Genomic DNA, 20475 nt, shown 5'->3' on the forward strand with positions numbered 1-20475 from the left:
TCCTGCGTCCTTCCAGCCGGGTTCCAGCAGGGCTCACTTGTGGGGTTGCACCTTGCCGCTTAATTCGCTGCAAGACCCCCTGCATCCCTGACAGTCTGAGCCAGGGCCCGCTTGCAAGATCTCACTGCGCAGCGTAATTCGGTGCATGATCTACATCCTTCCCCCAAGCAATATCCAGCAGGGCCTGCGTGCAGGAGCGCAGCTTGCACCGTAATTCAGTGCGAGGTCTCCTGCATCCTCTCCCCAGCCACTTTGCAGCAGGGCCCGCTCGTAGGGTTGCGCCTTGCCGGTTAATTCGGTGCAAGACCTCCTGCATCCCAGCCACTTGCAGCCGGGGCCGGCTTGCAAGATCTCACCGTGCGATACAGCTCAGTGCAAGCTCCCTTAACTGCCACGGTTGGGTAATGCTGGGAGCTGTGTGGTCACCGCAGACGTGAGTTGCTTTTGCAGGGGGCCGTATTTACTGCATGCTCACCATGTAACCTATAGGTTGCCTTTAAAAAGTCCAGGCCCCGCAGTTCGCCCCCCTTGCAGGTTATCCTTTCTGCTGAGACTCGATGCTAAACCCACCGACACCCCCAGCCTGCGGGAGGAAGCTCGGGGCCCCCTTCCTTTCCTCACGTGGGCTGTGCTGTTAGGAGCCGTTGCGGCACGACTATGCCCGATTGCACAGGCAAGTCACAGTGAAATGCGGGGGGTAACGGCCTGCGCTGGCCACCTTCAAGCCCAGGGAGCTGCTGCGGCCTGAAACGGGGCTGGATGCGACCTTCGGAGTAGGATGGAGGAAAGCCAACGCGGAGCCGGGCCGTGCGGTATTTCCTTCGTTAGAGTGAATATTCCCGTCACGTACCTATCTCGGACCAGAAGAACGAGGGCGAAGCGTGAACGGTGAATTAAGATGGTCTTGGGTCTCGTTCAATCGACTCAGCTTATTTCCCCGGGTCTTGATTGCATTTGCGAGCAGCCCATCAAGCATCAGCCGGCCGCCCAAAGCAATCGCGCTAAGTGCAGTTGGCCGCGGGTGCCGGAGTGAGGAGTAATTTAGTTTTAGCACAGCAGCTTCCGGAGACCATTTCATGTGTTGCTTATCGCAGCAGATACACCACACCTGCTGCGTTTCTCCTCCCGCTTTGCAATGTGTCTCCGAAGGTGCTGGGGCAGGTTTTGGGGGCTGCCCACACGGTCGGTTAGGTTGGGTCCGTGTTTTAGCGAGTGGCAAGTCGGGAGCTGGTCACGTGCTCATGGGGAGATCGAGCGATAACTGCTTATTTGCAATTGCAGTTTTGTCCAGATTGTTTCCGTACTCCTGCGGCATTTTTTCCCCAGCTCCCCGCAATCATTAGCGGCCAGAAAGCAACCTCAGGAGGAGGCAGCAGGACTGCGCGAACTCTGCAACCATCAGATGCAAGCGGGGAGGATCAGCAGTGGCTTCCCCTAGGCTCTCTGCTCTCCAGCCCCGCTCCGCCCAAGGGAGACGCGCGAGGGAAGCCTCCGGGCACCTGAGGAACCTGAAACACAACAGCTGGAGCTTGAGGTACATGTACGTGCGGCTGCTCAGCTGCTGCACGAGGCTTTTCTCTTGCAGATCCCAACCTGCTCACGACACGCAGGTGCCGAACCTTGGTCTTCAGAGAGCACTGATGCCCCCCAAAAAGCGCTGGAGCCCAAGACTCCTCCGTCTCTCCCTGAGACCTGGTTTGCTCTCAGGTCTCTAAAAACAAACATCTCTGGTAAGGAGACGCAGAGCCCGGCTGCCGAGGTGCGGTGGGCCAGGAGACGTGACGGAGCACTTCTGGCTCATCTGTCCGTGCTCGTCAGCTTCTCCTTGGCGGCTCCAGCTCTCTCTCCAGGTTGCCGCGTGGGGAATTATGGGCAGAGATGGCGTCTTCCAGTGAGAATTTCAGCCGGGAAAGCTGACAGCGCAGCAAAGCTTAAGAGACCTCCATGACCCCAGACAAGAGGAAGGTTGCGTTCACTGCCTGCGTGCTGCTCACTGCATCGGAAACCAGACTTGCCCGGAGACGCCGAAATAACTGTGTAATACTTGCGCATCAGACACCTCCGTTGCAAGGGACCTCTCTTGGCCCGAACCAAACTCGGCAAAGAGGGCTGAAATGCTGGATTAGGCTGCCGTCACTGTGATTTAGTACGTTTGGGTCTGTGCGAGGCCGTTAGCGATGCAGGCGTAATGGAAGAGCATCTTCTGGGTCTCTCTGCGGCATGAAGGCACAAAACGGCTACGCGCAGGGGACTGAACGCATAGATGGGGTAGGAGTGAAAACCCTGCATCGGAAACCTGATCCTAAGAGTGACTTATCCCACTGGGAAATGGAGATGGAGAGCCAAGCACTCTATTTTAGGCAGGGAGTAATCTCGGTGAGCTGCAAAAATTCAGTCATTTCAATTACAAAGGAATTCAAGAAAACGAGAAGCTGTTCGTGATGCTTTCGTAAGCAAAAAGAGGCATTGGAAGAGGTAGAAAGAACGGAGGAGACCTGGGTACCGGGCTGGGAACAGGAAGTCTTGGCGTGCTCCCTGACTCTGCCACAGGTTCTCACGTGGCTTCTCAATTTGATTTCATCAATCGACCCCACGACCCGTTTTCCCATCTTCCTTAATTGAGGAGTCAAATCACCAGGGACAGAGTTGTGTCGTACCATCTCCCGAAGAGCCTGACGCTGGGGCTTTTACCGCGGTCAGGGCTTTCGGAGCCTCCCCACGCCGCACACAAATCATTCATGGGGACTGACTTAGAGCCGCAGAGCTAGGAGGTGGGGCAGGACTGCAAAGCCAAGGGCTTTCTGCCTCCACGCCGTGCCTGGTGTTTTCCTTAAACTCCCCTTTGGCCCGGGAGGAGCGGTGTTCCCGCTGCACGTTCTCCGTCGTGCTCAGGATTGCGTGTGTTTCCGCCGCATCTTCCCCGCTCCCTCCTCCCTTACCCGGCCGATCCGCTGGATCCCTCTTTCAGTCCCTTTTCACGTGACCGCAGATTTTTTTAGATTGCAGACGCCGGGAAGCGGGGGCCCTGCCTTGGCTTCTGGCAGAGCTTAGCGCCGAGAGCCCCGGTCCCGGATGAGACCTCCAGGCACGGCGGTAATGCGAGCACCGATCTGATCGGCCCTCGCCAGCTGGGACGTCCCTGGTTTGTGGTAACTCCCTTCTCTGCGAGGAGCTTTCCTCTCGTGCCCCGCTGCTCGTGAGCCAAGGGAATGGTGTTCTCCGTTAAGGAAAAGCCGCAGCCCTCTGGGTCTAAGAAGAACCGCATAGAAATACCACCCAACCTGAGGCGTTTCCAGATCCCTTTTCCTTTTGGTTGTGATGATAAATCTTGCTTGTTTCTTTTCTGTTGGAGAACAAATAAAAGAAGGTCTCCCAAGAGCTGAAGCCTTCCTGTGGTCTTCAAAGCAAATCATTTTCCCCATAGAGGTAAGTGAAATATTGCCAGCTTCTTCACAAGTGTTGTAAATAACCCAGATATATACCAAAAAATGCGGCTTCAGGGAGTAGCACGCCCTGGCTGTTTGCCCAGTCCCTCTCGGGCTCTGTGGTCCCGTTGCATTTTTACATCACCGATAGCTTCGGGATGGGCAACCCTTCGGGAGGGAGATCTGAATGGAGGCATTGCGCCGTGCCTATTTGCTCGCAGGGAGCAAGAGCCTTTCCCGGGGTCAGTGGCTGCAGTCCCGGCTGGCCTTTCTCACTCCTCGTCGTAATTATCATCTAAATACGTGTCCTCTAGGCTCCAAGGTGGCCAGGTAAGACGGAGGTAAGTGTCTGCCCCGTCCTGGATCAATATCCTTGTGCCGTGGAGGCTGGCCAAAGCCCAGGAGGAATATGCCCACATGGGAAAAGTGACCCGTCTCACAGAATACGATATGAAAGCAACTCACTGGAGAAAGGTCGTGCTGAGGTGACCGAGGGGAACGAGATTTCGCACCAGTTCGGGTGCCCCGCACATGTAGTTGGCTGAGCCCTGGCTTTCTGCCCGCTCCAGCAGTGCACTGCGTCTGGCCAGTGCAGGCCTGGAGGTCCGAGTGTCCCCTCCTTCGTCTTCCTCATGCAGGACACAGTGGCTGTGGTCTGCTGCTGACCAAAACAGCAGGCCCGTGACTTGGCTGCTGCTCACAGAATTGCTGTGATTTTAGTGACACACAAAGACCTGGCCAAATGGGCTCCAAGGCTGGCACGGAGGAAGGATTCGGGATTCATTTCGTTCACACAAGGTCTGGTCCTGCAGCTTAACTTCCACCCGGCGTCCAGCAGTGCTCTGGGCATGGGCAGACACTTCCAGCCGGAGAAAAGGAGGAAAACAAGGAAACATCTTAGTATCCCAACCTCCTTCAGGTGCCGTGCACCTTCTTGGCATCTGGGCCTTGGGTTTAGCGAGATGTAATTAAGCGGTGTCCCTCTCCGTCCGCGTCTAGGACAGACTGCAGCAAGACTCAAATAGTATCCGAATGTGCCCAGACAGGGCTGGCATTTTTCCTCAAACTCCTCTGGACCGGTGTGGGAAGGCGACCCAGGCTGAGTGCTTCCCCAGGACAGTCTGAGGATGTTATTCTCCGCGGAGAAGGTGGAGAACTGGACCCTCTGAGCAGGAGATGTTGTAATTGTTTCAGTACTTGGAGACCCTCCAAAAGACGTAGTTCAGTGTCAGGTGATAATAATCTATAAACACTTTTATGGGCCTTATATCTATCTATATAGATTGATATAAGTAGACTTTTTTAGGCTACAGAAGCTGGAACGGAGGCAGCAGCTTCGGCGAAGACGCAGTGGTGTGAGCCTGGCGTGACCTGGTGCTGACCAGGCTCTCTGGCTTCGCGGCAGAGAGTTGTCATCAAGGGAAGATTAAAAGTCACATCATTAGGGAAAAGACAAAACTGATTATGATTTTTAAAATGGGCCAGTCAGAAAGCCGATCGGCCCAGAGCTGCGGTGCGCGGGCTGAAAATACAGTCGCAGAGAAAATGAATGAGAATTAGTTTTCTGTTTAAGAGATACGTGTAATTAATTAGAAGGCAGCTAGGAGCTGCATCACAAGCCTTTCTTAGCTGCAGGAAAAGAAGATGATTAGGAGCTCTCGTAATGGAATTAGCAAAGATTTTTCTGCCAGAAAGTTATTACTGGGGAAGATGTAAACTTAATTTTAGAGTGAGGCAGGCTCAGAGAGGGAGCAAGTTGTCAATTTATGCAGGTGCAACAGGAAAACTGACAGGAGTCTCATTTAGACTTTTTCCCCCAAACTAGAATTGTTTTCCCTAAAAAAATTTATTTAGAGAGAGATGCATTTTTCAATGGAAAAGAAATATATCTCCCCGGCGCTGTTGTGAGTGCCCCCAGTGAAATGCAAGAAGCCGGCCGGGCGGGCAGCGCTGCCGCGTATCCGGACTTCCGCAGGGCGACAGGGACAGGGAGCGGGCCGGCGTCGGCGGTGGCGGTGGATAAGCGCCCGGCCAAGCACCCGGAGGGGCTCGGGAGCGCTTAAGGCAGCCAGGCAGCGCCTGGCACAGCTCTGCTTTGCGCCCGGGCTCGCTGGGCGAGCTCGCACGGCGCTGGCTCCCTCCCGGGGTGCGGACGGGCTGCAGGCGCTGCTGAGCTGGGCTGCAGGAACGGCCGCGGGGCCAAAGCGGGCAGCTCCCCGGTGCTGCGCGTTGCGGAGCTGGGCAAAATGCGCGCGAGGCCCCTTCCCGGCGGCAGCTCGGCTTCTCCCAGCAGCAGCGGCTGGGACGGACAGGGTACAAGCCAGGAGCAGGACTCGCGAAGCTCCCGGTGCCACTTGTCTTGGTTGCTGCTTTGAAGTCCTCGTGCATGAAGTGGCTCTGACACGTGCAGAGCCCGGCTGTAGCTGCTTGACTTTTGTTTGGCTCTTTCGCATCCCTCTCAGTGCACAAAATAAACCGAGTTTGCCCTGGCTCCTGGTGTCATCACTGTTCTGTGCTTTTCTGCGGGCATCTCTCTGACAGCGGTTCAAAGTTTTTCGACTCAAAGGGGTTCAGAGAAGACGTCTGCTGGGTTTTGCCGTGAGGGGAAAGAGCAACATGATCCAGCCCTCGGTTCTTGTTCCTGGCGTTGGCAAGTCACGCGTTGATCCTGCTGTGCGGACGTGTCCCCCACAGCCCGCCCGGGCCGTCTGAAACGTGCAGCGCTGGGAAAGCCGCCGCGGCAGTGCGGGGCTGAGCGACTTTCAAAGCGCTCAGAGTAAAGACGAGGTTGCCTCCCGGGCCAGGTTGCTGTTGGGATATCAAGGGCCTAAATTCCTTGGAGAAGGAGCCGTTTGGGGGGCACACCTGGAAACGAGCTATCCTGTTAAATGTGTGTTTTGCTTTTTGGAGGGGAATAGCTGACTCCCTCCAGGAGGGAGCCCAGAAATAAAGCAAGACGCAAGTGCTCTGGACACGTGGGGGACAGGTCCTCGAGCTGAATAACAAGCCAGATTAGCAAGCCTTAACTACTTTGCCAGTAGGGATCATTTCCTATTTCACTTATCCCTTCACGACCGCAACTTAATGAACAATCCTGCTGATGTAGGAAGGGAGCTGGAGACACTATGAGCTTTATGATCTCCAGTCTGGAAGTGTTTCACCCCTGGTTAATGCTGGGGTTGACGTAAGGGCCAGGATGTGGGAATTCAGTGTTTCAAGACCTCCGTTCGGTGTTGGCAGTTCAGGTTTCAGGGTCCTGCAGGGTTCAGATGAGGCCTGGTGTCTATGAAACATGTTATGGCATGATAGTATTTTTAGGGCAGGAATTTATCTCCTGGCCACAAGTGCTTTAGGGTTTTGTTTGTTGATGCTGATTGGGAAAGTAAAGCTTTGGGAGCCCAGTTTGCTCCTGGATTTTGCAAAGCCACCAAGGTAGGCAGAGAGGCAGAGTCAACGGGCATCCGTGGCTCCGTGCTGCGGGAGGTGCAGCTCCAAAAGCAGGCAGGTGTTGAGGGCTGTTGATATCTTATGTTCTCCTTTTCTGCGTCAAGGTTAGGGTTTGGAAGTCTATTGATTGGGGATCCCTCTACATGATTAAAAGCCACATGCATTCCTGCTCTGAGCAGAAGTACAGTTAAAATTAGGGATAGAAACCAGAGAAACTGAAAGCTTTCTGGATTCTGCAAAACACGGAGCATCATGAGAACATGGTGGTCTTTGATGCTTGTGCTATATTTTCTCTTGGTCTAGAGATGCATCCCCTGGTATAATTAAGGCTAACTTTTCTCTTACGTTTTCTTGGAGCATATAGAGGTGTGCTTTAGATACAACTAGGGTTAGGATCAAGATTGGGTTGTCTGAGATGGAGGAGCCCATTCTTACTCTGGGCTGTAGGTCCATAGCTAAGAAAAATTCTGATTTTTCTTGAGAGCTGCGGTTCAACCAAGGTCACTCGTTGAACTCTGCAGATTCAGTTCTTGTTGGTCCTGTTGGGGGAAACACACAGGGAAGAGTGGGAAAAACCTGAAAAAACAGATAGCAGCAGGGAGGTCGCACAGTCCTCAAGCTGAGAAGACCAGGTGATCAGAATGGAGAGTCATTTTTCCCTGGCACAAACCTGTGATTGGGGGATTTTGCAGGATGCTTTGGGCTCTTCACTGAGCTGCTCTGCAGCAGGTGGCCCGAATGAAAGCACTAAAAACACTCCCCCACTAACCTCAATACAGGCTTTGATTCAGCAAACCGCTTCAAGGTGGTCTTCATCTTCAGCCCCTGCACGGGTTCCCCTGATTTACCATAGCCCTCAAAGTTAGCAGGGCCTTAAAAGCCTTGCTAATTAGCATGGGCTCCCAAGCGTTGTGCGAAACGCAAAGTGAAGTGACGGCATCCAGGTGAATCATGGCTCTGCTGGCTTTGGCTGCAAATAAGCATTACTCCAGTGATTGCCGGCACAAAGTGGCAAAGCCCTGACTCATATCGGGGGAGGATCTTCACCTAATTCCTGAAATATCACTGCTGTTTGCTCTTAGTGTCCTGCTTGGCTGGGAAGGCTCTGGCTGTGCTTTCCCTCTGGGTGCTGGACAACAGGGGGGTGTTTGTGGCACAGCTGGACCTCCGTAAGTAGAGATCTTGGTTCCCAGGGCGTTTGACTCCCGTTCTCACGCGAGCTTGCAGCATCTTCATCCAGTCTCCTCTGCTTCTGGAGACGTGTGGGGCTGCCAAGCGCGTCCCCAGTTTGTGGGTGCTTTGAAAGCTGTCTCTGGTTAACGACAGCAGTGACCATGCCGAGGAAGGGAGTCAGCATTCGTGCCCCAAAGCCCTGCGCGGGATGAGCTCTCTAGCAGCTGTATTCGTGTTTTTGGAGGCCCTGTGCCAGCACGAGCCTGCAGCAGAGAGCCAGTGCCAGCCCGAGCGCTGGCTGCGTGCAGAGATGCTGTAATTGCCGGCTTGGTAGCGCAGAGCCCTGCCGGGCGAGCACGGCCCCGCGGTTGCTCTAGAGGGAGCAATTTGCTGTGCAAATCCAGGAAACTCGATGTTTTCAAGGGGACGTGGACATCCGTTCCTTAACCCTTCTTTGCACCGAGAGGACTTGAATTTTTTCTTTTTTTTTTCCAACTTTTTTTTGCAAGGAGCCCCATGGCACCTGGCGGTTGGGTGCGAGCGGGGGCCGAGCCGGGGCTGGGCCGTGGCCGTGGGGCAGTCCGGCCTCCGGAAGACCCGGGCTCCCGGGCTATGGGCGGGCAGTGCGGCGCTGGAGGGTGGCACTTGCGTTTCCCCTCGTCCCTTCCAGGCCCCGCAGTGCTCCCTGCGCGCCCGAGCTCGCAGAGGGCCCCGGGGCTGCGGGCGCCGTGAGTATCGCTGGGGCGGAGGTGGGTCCCCGCGGCGGGGACGTGCTCGGGGTGGGCTCCCGGGGGCAGCGGCGGCCAAGAGGAGCTGATTCCCTGCTGGAAATATCTTAATCCCGAGCTGGCTAGCCTGCTTCCGATTTCAGCATCCGCTCCTGCGGCGCAGGACGTACCCCGTTACTGCCCGATACTATATATTTTTGTGTCACTTGAGACACTTTCTGCTGGTTATATCGTATTAATCCAAGCTGTTTGCCGCACACGTGTAAGAGGGTGCTGCGGGTGGCCGTGAAACACGGCGGAGAATATTTCCGGCAGACTTTTCAGGTCGTGGAGCTGCCGTTGTCGTGGGAAATGCCCGCTTGATTGCCAAGATAAACAGGATATAGAGAGGCTTCTGGCAGAGGGTATTACCTTACTAAGGAGACGCGCCAGGAGCTGCTGGCTGTGAGCTTGATGGACCCCTGTCCAGATGGACCATGTGGGGGGGTGGGGGGGGGGTTATTTTGTTTTGGGGGGTTTTTTTGGATTGAATTCATAAACAAGTGCAGTAGTACTGTGCACGCCGCATGCGCGTGAAAGCAACTTCCATGCGCGTGGGAGGTTTGGGAGCAGGCGGTTGCTGCAGGCTGGACCTCGCACAAGCCCCGGGGCACCGCGGGGCGAGGGCTCACCTCCGTGCATCCGCGCTGCCGGAGCGTCCCGCTGGCCGGGCAACGCTCTCCCTATCGCCTTTCCCCAGCAACCTGCTCCCGCTTTGGGCATGCGGGAACGTGGGGCGGAGCGGGGCCGTGCCAGAGCTGCCCCGGTCGCTTCGGAGGTGGTCGGCAAGCAGGAGAGCACGTGGGGCAGCAAGGGACGAAGAAGCATCAGAAGCTCCTGAAGCTGCAGGGGTGGAATTGGTGCGATCAGGAGAAATCGTTGCTAGTATTAAATCACGGAGGAGCGTAAAGCTTTTTTTATCCTCTGCTGTTAGTTTAGGGTGTTTTGTGTTGTTTTCCCTCTTCCCTGCTCTGCCAGCTCCCAGAAAGTTGGAGGCATTCCAGCTGTGATGGGGATTTTTCAGACTCCTCCCTCCAAGGGAGGGAAGAAAAGAATAATTGGGAGCAAGGAGAGGAAGGATTTGAAATCCTAGAGAGCTTTTCCTGCTCTGCTCCTGCCTGCAGCTCATTGCTGCGGGCACGATGCCGGGAAAGCAAAGTTCGCTTTCGCGCGCTGTGCAGCGTGGGCAAAGTCTTCCCGTGACGCTGCTCCAAAGTCGCACGGTAACAGCGGGTCTGCGCGGCGGGAGGGACCGGGGCGTGCGGCCAGCGTGACGGCCCGGGCGGGCCTCCTCCTCGCAGGCGCCGGGTCCCTCGAGCATGGCCACGCAGCTGTTCGAGGGGAAAGGACACGCCGCCGTCTACCAGAAATACAGGTTTGCTCCCGGCGAAGAACTGCAGCAAACCATCCTCTCCTACGTGAGGGAAAAGGTAAGCGGCGCTGCCGGATTTGGGGAGAGGTGAGGTTTCCATCCCTGCTGGGGATGTTAGCTTGGGCAGTACCGCGGGGACAAATAACTAAGCAGGACACCACGGTCATGACTTGTGCGGTGGAAAATACGGGCAGCCGAGAGCACTTCCGCGGGATGTACCGTAACCAAGGCGTTCCCATGTGCACGGAGGGGAAGGAAAGGGGTAGAAGTTGATCCCACGTAGGGATTTGCTGGCCAGCTGCGACATCTCTGCTCCTCCCATCAGAGGACAAACCCCGTCGAACTGGTAGTGGACGTGGGCTGCGGGTCGGGACAAGGCACTCGCTTCCTGGCGGAGCATTTCCGGAAGGTGGTGGGAGCGGACATCAGCGAAGCTCAGATCCAGGAGGCCAGAGATGCGCCGTCCCCTCCGAACTTGTCTTACCTGTAAGTGTCGTGCGCGGAAAACTTGGGTCCTCGCGCAACGGCAGTGTTTTGCGAGCGGGGCTGGTGCCAGCTGCGGCTCTGCCACTAGGACGGCAAGGGAAATCCCTTCGGAGCAGGGTCCCCTTCATCCAGGTCTCCTGGAGAGAGCGTCCCACCTCTGTGCAGGGAAGGTGATGGTGGCACAGGCGTTACCCAAGACGGACAGTAGCCATGGTCTTACACCCCTGGTGGAGAGTTGCATCAGACTCCAGAAAATGCCCACTGGCTTCATGTCATACTTACTAATTCCGGTATTAAATGCTGCTTTCCCGCCCCCCTCTAGCGTGTGCCCTGCAGAGGAGCTGCCATTTGAGGATGGCTCGGTGGACCTCCTTACTTCATTTACAGCCGTCCACTGGTTTGATATTGAGAAGTTCATGAAAGAAGTGAACCGTGTTGTTAAGCCACGTGGTTGCGTGGCTCTCAGCACCTACACTGCGGACATGAGTCTGCGCTATGGACACTGCTCCGAAAAGCTGACTGAAATCTTCAGAGAGGTGAGGCAGTGAAACCTAAACCTCACATCTGGGCAGGGAGGAACATGCAGCAACTACGTAGCTGTAGACAGGAGAAGCTATGGGCTCAGGGGGGTGAGGAGAGGCTCAAGGACAGCAGTTGCCTGCATCCATCTGCTCCTCACCTTGATCCTGCTCGTGACCGAGGATGGGGCTGCCACCACTACGTGCCCTTTGGCTTTGGTTTCACTGGAAGATAGTGAACGATCTGATGGAGTGTATCTTCAAGGAGACTTTTCCTGTAGCCCTGATCACCATGAAAGTAATGTGAAATAGAAGCTGTTCTAAGAGTTGCTTTTTGTGACATTTCTTGACCAAGAATGTTTTAACAACTCATTATGAGTAACAGTGTAGGGAGGAGGACAGGAGGCTATAAAATAGTATCCTAAAATCTTGATGCTGCACAAAACCATGGTGAACTTTATTATTATTTTTTTTTTAATATTCCCTGTATTTAAAGTTTGTGTGTACCTCAGATATGCATTAGGGCCAAGAAAGCCAGAGTTAAGAAGTGGAGGCTGATAGCTCTAAGTGGTTTTTGCTTTTAATCTCCTCTCTTTCCAGACCACAGACCTTATTTTTAAGTATGCGCATACTAGAGTGAAGCATGTCTTGGAAGACTACAAAGAGATATTTGAGGCCTTACCATTTCAAGACAAGAAGAGGTGAGCAGGAAGCTCCAGGTGTAGCACCATGAGTGGGGAGGAGGAGGAGGAGGAGGGAAGAGGCGAGGAGGAGAACACCCTAGCAGAGGGAGATGGGAATGCGTTAGGGGTGACCAGACTGTCTGTTAGATGGTACCTGAGACACAGCTTCTCTAGCAGTTTATCCGTTATAGATCGTGACCATCAAACACCATAATCGGCAAAGGTCCAAGAGATGGAAACATCTGATTATGTCATGTTTTATTCATCAGCACCTCATTGTGCAGTTGTCCTTGTTCTGCTGCCTTTTAAATCTAACTTGCCAATGCCCCTTTCTTCCCCTGCTTCCTTCTAGAATCACTGATATCTTCGATAAAATTCCCATGACAGTTGCTGGTGTGGTTGGTTACTTTGAGTCTTTCTCTCCGTATCAAGCCTACATGAAGGATGACCCTGAAGCTGCCAAAACCCTCCTCCAGGAAACTGAAAAGAGGTAAAAACTGCTTAGGAAAATAAGCAGGACATAAGAGCCCCTCTTATGCACTGAATGAAGAGAGAGGCCATGGTGAGCCCTTCAAAGCTAGAAGTGACCAGTAGAGTAATGCGTTCGCTCCTTCCCCTCAGTTCGGCATGGATATTTGGCAGAGACTTCAGACATCGGATCCTCAGCTGCTCACAGCGCTGTTAACCTCAGTTTAAGTCAGTCAAGTTAGTCCATGTAGCTTTATGGCCTTCTTGCAGTGATGCATCCATCTCAGTTTCATATCGCAGGTCTCTTAGTTAAGTTTCTCAGCCTCACTCTTGATTAGCAGAAAAAAAAAATACTCAGTTGCATCCATAACTGATGTGGTGCGATTTTGGCCCATAGCAAGGGCCCTACAAAGCGAGCAAGGGAAGGCAGCCATCCCCGGGGCACATTAACTTGTTTACGGAGCAGAACCACCCTTGTGCCTAGGCCATCACATGCAGCGCTGCCTCCTGCATCTGGGATCAAACCCTTGGTGCTTTGGAGGAGCTTCGGGTGGAGCAGGTCTATCTCTGGCTGCGGATGTCACCCCACGTCTTGTGGGAGCGGGATCTGGCCGGACACAGGGACACCCGTCCTCTGCTTCTCATTTCAGGTTCCTGGACACGATGGGAGTTTCCTCTCGGGAAACCCCGCTGGAGTTCTGGGTCAGGCACGTCTGCATCCTAGGGTGCAAGGGGCCGTGAAAGGAAAACCCTTCGGCTGGATGAAGGAGAGGAAAAAATGTGGGTCTCCTTCTAATACCCTCGTTGTAACCACTCATATTCCTTGGGAAAGATTGACAGTGATTTTTTTTTTTTTTCTTGTGACTAAAATTCTCATCTTCTGTGGAAAGTAGACATAGGTTTAATGTCTACTCTTAGTCCATAACAGCCTTCCTGTGGTGCCTGCTCAAGGAGACGGCCTCGTCCTGCCCGGTGCTGCCACTGGAGACAACCAGTTTCCAGCTGCGGCTGTCGGACTGCGCAGGGGAGGAGCATCACAGCCACAGCTGAGAAACGCGCGGATTATCTTGGGCGATAAAAAAGAAATTGTTGAAAAATAAAGCTGTATGTGTTTCCTTTTTAACGGCGGCTGGGAGCACCTTCTGGGCTTAGAATAACCACACTTCACGGCCATCGTTCACCCTGGGATCTCGGTGGCCTTTTGCTTCACAAAGTAGGCAGGCGTTAGTGTGCATCCCTGCAGAAAGTGAGGAAAAGCCCCTTTCAGCCCTGCCTTGGCCAATATCCAGCAGAATTAAGCTTCCCTCTTGCCCTGGTGCGCTGGGACCCTGCAGCTTTACAGAAGATCTCGCCCCAGGTGCGAATGTTGTAGTGGCGACCCGTGCTTCAGTGCAGACCTCGCCCTTACTCCTGCAGTTTGGTTGACTAGATAGTTTTGGGGTGGATATACGGGTCTCGGTGCTACCGCTGAGGCTAAAGGCAGGTGCTTACCAGCAAGCCGCCCGAAAGCGCGGCGTGAGCATCAGCGGTAACTTGGTCAGTACGAGGGAGGTGTCTGCGCTGGACCGGGGGCCCTTCCCACGAGAGCGTCGGCGTCACGCTGGTGAGGTGCAGGGGGGCAGTGGGGCTACCCCCGCGCTCCTGGAGCAAGGAGCGGTCCCGAGGGAAGGGATGCCCGGGAGCTGCTTTAGCTGGCTGGCGGTGAGACGTGGGCTGACACACGTGTGTTTACACACTTGGCGAACCAGAACCGAGCGCTGGCCCACGCGCTGCGTTATCTTCCACCTGCTCTGCGGGCTCGAGATAACGGCCGCGTTTCTGCGAGGGGCAAACAGAGGTGGACCAAGTGCTCTAAAGCCAGGAACAAATCGGTGCGGGTCATCTGCTGTTTGCTTTCCGGAGGCTTGCAGTTGAGGCCCAGCCTCCGCAGGCACCTTTCCCTTTCCTGTAATTCCTGCCCCAGACGAGAAGGCTGCCCGGAGGCGTGTGGGCACCTCTCGGAGCCGATTAGCTCGTTGCGTTATCACAGAAACCAGAATCGGTGCCTCCGACCTGTGTCCCTGAGGGGGATCCGGGTCTCTTCCCCCGAGGCAAAGAGGACTTGGGGCATCGGCCGTGTCCTCAGAGGCTGAGCAGCCTCTTCCGGGCTGCTTCCCCCGGTGAGGGCAACGGGCGGGAGGTCCGGGCAGCCCAAGTCCACGGGAAGGGCAGCTGGAGGGAGGGCTGGGGGGGCTGGAGGCTTTGCAGCTGCCCTCGCGGGTGAGGACACGGCTGGTGGCTTGTCTTCTCCCGAGGGAGCACTAGAGGTCTCTCCCGGCCCGGGACTGCTCCAGGCGAAGCGGCCTGGCCCTAACGGGAGCTGCTGGCCCTGGCTAAGGGATGCCCGCGGACCGCAAAGGCCGCGCGGCGGGGAAACGCTGCAGACCTGCGCCGGCTGCGTCTCATTGCACTCCTCTGAGCACGTCGACTCGCGTCCTGACTTACCCCTTCGCTAGACTCTGCACAGACACCGTGTTTTTCTATCCCGGAGCCAAGGTTTGCCGTGGGACAGCACCGCGGCGGCTGCTGTCTGTGGGCTGGACCGTGCTCGCGTCCCCAACAGTCCCGGGTCGCGTTGCTCCAAACACCCCCCCGCTGGGTTAAAGATGGATAAAGCTGGGGCCCAGCCAGGGCAGCTCCGCGGCCGGGGGCCTCCTGCCAACGCCTCGCTTCTGGCGGAGAAAAGGGTTCGGAGGACCAAACCGAGCCTGGCGAGACCTCTGTCCCAGGGCGAGCCTGAACCTGAAGAAAGCGGCTTTTTCTGCCTGTGGGGAGCCAGAAGCAAGAGCAGCTTATTTATTGGAAGGTGCAGAAATAGGTGTTAGTGCTTTGAAACCTCTTCGACCCATTGGCAACGGGGCTGGCTGCAAACGTGGCTGACATCGGCTTGACTGGTTTGGGGGGGAGGGTTGTTTCTCATTTTTTTTCCTTTTTTTTTTTTCCTTTTTTTCCCCCTCTCCCCAGTTTTTTGGCTTCTTGAAGGGACCTGCTCAAGAGGTGGTGACGACACGCTCTTGGCTCATCGTTGTGCCGAAGGGCGCCCGATGAATCACCGGGGATTGCCTCAGCTCGCCCCGGGCCGAGCCCGCCACCAGCCCTGCCCGCTTTCGCTTTCCTTCCTGCGCCCGGCAGCTCCGGCGCCGCTGGGATTCCTCGATCCGGGGTGGCGGATGGAGACCTGCGGTGCCCAAGGGCCTCCGGGGACGGGGCGCTCAGCAGGGCCCGCCGGCGGGATGCGATGCTCGCCGCGCGAAAAGGCTCAGCCCCAAAGCCCCAAAGCGCTTTCGGGACCGTGTTCGGCCAGGGAGAAACCATCGCCATCGGTCGGGTCGGGAGCGGGCTCGCGGCGAGCCAGGTGCAAACATCTGGAAGCGATGCCCGGGAAGCTCGCGGCCCTGGTACCCGACTGCCCGCGGCGGGGCCGCGCGGAGCTCGCGTTGCTCGGGCTGAGCACGCAGCCGGCTTCCCCGCTCTGCTTTCGCTTTCGTCGGCCGTGGGATTTCCTGCTCGCCGAAAGGAGATTTCATTTTACTTTTCCAGCCAGAAACGATGCCCGGGGGGTGAAAGCCGCAGGTATCGGGGGAGGAGAGCCAAAGCCACTTGCGGCGGCTGCTTCCCCCTTGGATAGCACGGCGCGTGGCTCGGTCCGGCCGCGGGCAGGATGCAGTAAGCATAAGTATTTCGCCTCGCACCGGCCCCCTTCTCGCACCTGGATTTTGCCTGGCAGCGGCCGTCGCCCTGCCCAAGCCCGGCCCGGCGGGGCCACAGCACAGCGCCTTCCCGAAAGGGGCGGAAAGATTTCTCTCCCTAGCTGGGGAGGATTTCGCTAAGGTGTTATTTATTACAGATGCTGTGCCTTGCTCATGTGATGACGGCACAGTTATTTATGCCTTTTCTTCTTGTATTTAATGGGAACAAACTGCGGGGAATAAAAATTCTTTTCCGAAATCTGTGCGTTTCTGTCTTTACTTCGCCATGAGGGACACACAGAGTGGTTGTATTCAGGCTGAGTGCGAACTAAGGAAACCAGCCCTGACCGTGGGCTTTGCTTTTATTTAGTTACCAACCTCAGCCCCTTTGAAAGCTTGCACGACCCCGCTCGCCCCAGCGGTGAAAGCTGGACCCAGCTCCTGGCTGGGTGCAAGTGCTGCAGCAGCTCCTGCGATGGGCCATGAGCAGAGAGCACGCGGGTCCTGCCATCGTGCCTGCCGGTCCTGCCATCGTGCCCACTGGTCCTGGCTCTTTTTCTTTATCCTTTGGATTTGGTTGCGGTGAAAAATCAGCTTTTTGGGGGCCTTGTGCAAAGGACCCTGCCGAGCGGTCCCACGGCGCTCAGGTGGCCCCCGGCCGCATCCGCTCACAGCCCCGGCTACGAAGTCGAGAGCGGCAGCATTTCCCGCTTGCAGGGACACGTCAGACCTAGCCTGGAAGCGGGCAGGTTATTCCCAGACGGATTTGAGCTTTAAAAATCGGGTCCTTTTGGGAATGGCATCTGCCCGTGGCTGTGACACGAGGCGTTTTAGACTGCGACCTGCATTTCCGACTCGCGTGCCTGCCCCAGCCGCTGTTCTGTCACTGCATAGACGCCCTCCGTGTAGATACACTGTCACGTTTATTTTTATTTTTAAGTACCGATTAATGCATGAAGCTAAAGGTGCAGGTGGTTACGGTTCCACGTCTGAGGGCTACATGGGAGAAAGGATGAATCCTGCTGCACATCTGCATTTTTTCACATCTGTCTTGGTACTCGCACGCCTACAGCGATCCCTTTCGGCCTGCTCGGGGCTGCGAGGCGGGCGGCGGCGGCAGCCGTCCTTCCCAGGGCTTTTCCGCGCGGCTCCCGGGCCGCGGGGGGAGCGGGGCCGGCGGCACCTGCCCGGAGGCGGTGCGGCACACACCTGCGCTCTGCCGGCCCGGGATTCCCTCCGCCGCCGCTTTCGCTTTCCCGTTTCCAGACCCAGGCGCCTGCGGATTTTCCTGCCGACCTGAAAGCGCGGTCCCGTTTCGTTCTGCTCGCCGCCGGGGCGGTATAAAAGCGGGCGAGATGGGGCAGAGCGCCGAGGCAGCGCCACGAGCCCCGCCACGAGCCGAGCGAGCCGGCCGCCACGCACCCAGGTGAGCACCGACACCGCTTCGTCCCCACGCGCTGGGTTTTTTCCTTTCTTTTTTTTTTTTTTTTTGGACCAGAGCCACGGGTTTGGGCGCTTAAGCAGCCGTCGGGGCAGCCGGGTGCGTCTGCGGCCGTGCTCGGCTGCAGGGCCCCACTTGCCCGCGGCCTCGGGGGGCTGCCGGCCGCCGCCGCGGGGGGCCCTGGCTGATGCCGCGTCCCCCCGTCGCTTCTCCCAGGCAAGATGCAACGTGCCGGACGGCGAGCGCTGCCGCTGCTGCTGCCGCTGCCGCTGCTGCTGCTGGCAGCCCTGGGGCCGAGCCCGGCGGGCGCCTTCCCCCGGGGCACCCCGCGGCACAGGAGCTGCGGCCTCTCCAAGTACCGCTTCCTCCTGCCCGCCGAGCTCAAGGCCGTGCAGAAAATGAAGGAGGACTTTGTGAGTACCAGCGCCGCGGGGGCCAGGCCCAGTCCGGCGCCGGGTCCAGGCCTCTCCAGCGCCGACGGCGTGGCCTGGCATCCCCCAAATACCCACCCCGCGGAGGCGGCGGTTTTTAAAGGTGTCCCTCGGTGCTTTCTCCGGCTCCCAGGTGGAGACCATGCTCCTGTCCGACCGCAAGTGCAACGCCCGGGTTTTCCATCGGAAATGGAGCACGGCAGAGCTGTCGGTAAGGAGAAACAGGCTATGGAGAGGGGCTGCCGCTCGCCCGACTCGCACCTCCTGGCCGCCGGCCCCCGAGAAACCTCGGGAAGAGGGAGTTAATTCGGCGTCCCACCGGGGGGGGGAGGCCGAGCCAGCGCCCCGTTGCCTCCCCCCGCGGGCCGAGACACCAAAGCGCCGCTGCCCGCAGGTGCCCGACCGCATGATGCTGGTGGAGGCCGAGCTGGACCTCGTGATGGCCGTCCTGGAGCGCCCGGCGGCCTCCCGCCTCGCCGAGACGCACCCGCGGCCGCTGGCCTTCCTCGCCCAGGCCCGGGAGGACCTGCGGGGCTGCGTGAGTGTCCCCCCCCTCCCCAAAAAGACCCCGGGGCCGGGGCGGCGGGTCCCGCCGCGACGCCCGGCCTCACGGAGCCGCTTGCTTTGCAGAGCGCCGGCGAGGCTCCCGCGCACCAGCCCTCCGGGAAGCTGCGGCACTGGCTGCACAAGCTGGAGACGGCCAAGCAGAAGGTGAGCCGGCCGGGCTCGCTCTCCCCGCGGCGTTTGCGGGAGAGCCAGGCCCCCCGTAACCCGCCCCTTCTCGCCGCAGGAGACCGCCGGCTGCCTGGAGGCCTCCGCCATCCTGCACCTCTTCCAAGTGCTCAGCGACCTGAAGTGCACGGCGCTCCGCGAGGACTGCACCTAGCCCCCGCCGCCGCCCGCTGCTTAAGCTTCCCCTTCTCCTTCTTAATTTATATGAGCTCAGGGAACTGTGTTCTCTCTCTTTTTTTTTTTTTTTTGGTTTTTAATCGACTATTTATGGATGCCCAAGGAAGATGTGAAGAAGCGCAGCTCCTGGAAGAGGTTCCTCGACAGGAGCCAGCGCGCGTCTTGGATGTCGCTGTTTTGCTGGTTTTCAAAACGCGGACTGTTTTTTAAGGAAATCTGTATTTTTGTACCTGCTATTTATTGTGGACTGTGTCACGGGGATTTGCATGTATAGATAAATTATATTTTATATGCTATTTATCATGAGAAAGAAAATAAAAGCAGATAACACTCTGACAAGCTAAAATCATGTTTTTACTGCGTTTTGCTATACTATCATCACTCTGGAAAAGAGAACTATTTGGAGGGGCAGGGGAGGAAAGTGAGGTGAATTTTGAGCATTGGAAAACTGGCAAAAGCCCTGGTTGCCTCTAAGCGGGGCCTGATCAAAGCCCCGGGGCCACCTGAGCCTCATGAACCTGGGGGAGGCCACAGCCTAAAATGATGATTGCAGCTGGATCCAAAAGACAGCATGGGAAGGCCTCTGGGTTCGGCCATCCCGGGAGCTTTGAGAAGATCCCTGAGAGATTCAGCCTTCAAAACCGAGGTCTGAAAGGGCGAGGAGCAAGGTGAGGGGAGCATGAGGGCTGTTCGTGGTGCAAAGGGCCACCCAAACCGTGGCAAGGCGCTGGGGACCCAAACGGCTTGTGTCCTGTGTTTATTCTTGCAAAAAACCCTGGAAGAACGGCACTGCCGGTGGGAAAGCCACATGCGGCCCTGAAACCAGAAATACTGGGGCAGAGGCGTTTACACGTTGCACGGAGTGGCTTCGCTTCGACACGGAGAAACTGGAGGCCGGGAAGTCCGGCTCCTTGGGAAGCGACTGCAACGGCCTTCTCAGGCAGCCTTGTCCCGGCTGCTGGGGCATCTGCTGCCGCCTGATGTTGGAAACCCCCCCAAGGGCGAGTCAGTCCGTAGCCCCGTGTCTGGGCACCCTTCGCGTGGGGAGGGAAAGCACCATGGGTGGACAAGACGGGAGGGCAGGCGAAGAAGGGTCTAGCTCACCCCTCTCGCTTCCCGATTCATGTGGAAGCCCCCCAAAGCAGGCCCAGATGGCAGGTCTGCCATTACATGTTGGCTCCTGCCCTAATTAAGGTAGCTCCCAAGCCTTTATGAACCGGCAGGTGCTGTGAAAGGGCACGTGAGGCAGCTGTGAGTGGCCTGGAGGAAGGTGCAGGGCTAAAAGCTTGGTGTGCCTTTTGGGAGGAGACCTTGCCAAAGCCCCAAGGGGCTGCAAGCTGCCGTGTGACTCCAAGCAGACCAGCTTTAAGGAACAGGTACCTCTCCCACCGGCTTGCGTTGGCTCCCTGGCGTCAGAAAACTATCGCAGCGATGAAACTTGGGGCTGGGAGAAGAGCAGATTTGAGCCGGGCTGGTTGGCTGCTGTGCCGAGCAGCCTGCCCTGGCTCGGTGCAGTGCCTTAAGGTTGCTGGTGTGGTGGGCGGGGGTTTGCTGCGGACAAGGAGAGAGAGGTGCTGTTCTGCTCTAGCTTTAGTTCAGATAAAGAAACAAAGGCAGAGTGCCCTGG

At 56.9% G+C, this 20475-nt stretch overlaps 2 protein-coding genes and 1 long non-coding RNA gene across 5 annotated transcripts in view; all 3 read left to right on the plus strand.

Annotated features, from left to right (window-relative positions):
• Positions 1-5916, plus strand: part of LOC112995794 (uncharacterized) — a 136289-nt gene extending 130373 nt beyond the window's left edge. Inside the window, exon 7 of the long non-coding RNA XR_003262258.2 lies at positions 1586-5916. This is a non-coding gene — a long non-coding RNA (uncharacterized LOC112995794). The remainder of the gene's footprint in view (positions 1-1585) is intronic.
• A 1990-nt stretch (positions 5917-7906) lies between these two features.
• Positions 7907-13462, plus strand: LOC112995850 (putative methyltransferase DDB_G0268948). Of its 3 annotated transcripts, none has more exons than XM_064515364.1 (7): positions 7907-8041; positions 10114-10242; positions 10510-10670; positions 10993-11206; positions 11789-11889; positions 12224-12361; positions 12990-13462. In XM_064515364.1, the coding sequence occupies exons 2-7, from the start codon at positions 10132-10134 to the stop codon at positions 13078-13080; spliced, it is 816 nt and encodes a 271-aa protein (XP_064371434.1). In that variant the 5' UTR covers positions 7907-8041; positions 10114-10131; the 3' UTR covers positions 13081-13462. The 3 variants fall into 3 exon arrangements, with proteins under 3 accessions (XP_064371434.1, XP_025977035.2, XP_025976963.2); XM_026121250.2 differs by lacking the exon at positions 7907-8041 and adding an exon at positions 8566-8794; XM_026121178.2 differs by lacking the exon at positions 7907-8041 and adding an exon at positions 8646-8773.
• A 4267-nt stretch (positions 13463-17729) lies between these two features.
• LOC112979495 (interferon lambda-3-like) lies at positions 17730-18825 on the plus strand. The gene is made up of 5 exons (XM_026093800.2): positions 17730-17921; positions 18073-18150; positions 18334-18477; positions 18570-18650; positions 18730-18825. The coding sequence occupies exons 1-5, from the start codon at positions 17730-17732 to the stop codon at positions 18823-18825; spliced, it is 591 nt and encodes a 196-aa protein (XP_025949585.2).
• The last annotated feature ends 1650 nt before the right edge of the window (positions 18826-20475 follow it).

The sequence above is a fragment of the Dromaius novaehollandiae genome, chromosome 7, assembly GCF_036370855.1.
Source record: "Dromaius novaehollandiae isolate bDroNov1 chromosome 7, bDroNov1.hap1, whole genome shotgun sequence".
Lineage (NCBI taxonomy): Eukaryota > Metazoa > Chordata > Aves > Casuariiformes > Dromaiidae > Dromaius > Dromaius novaehollandiae.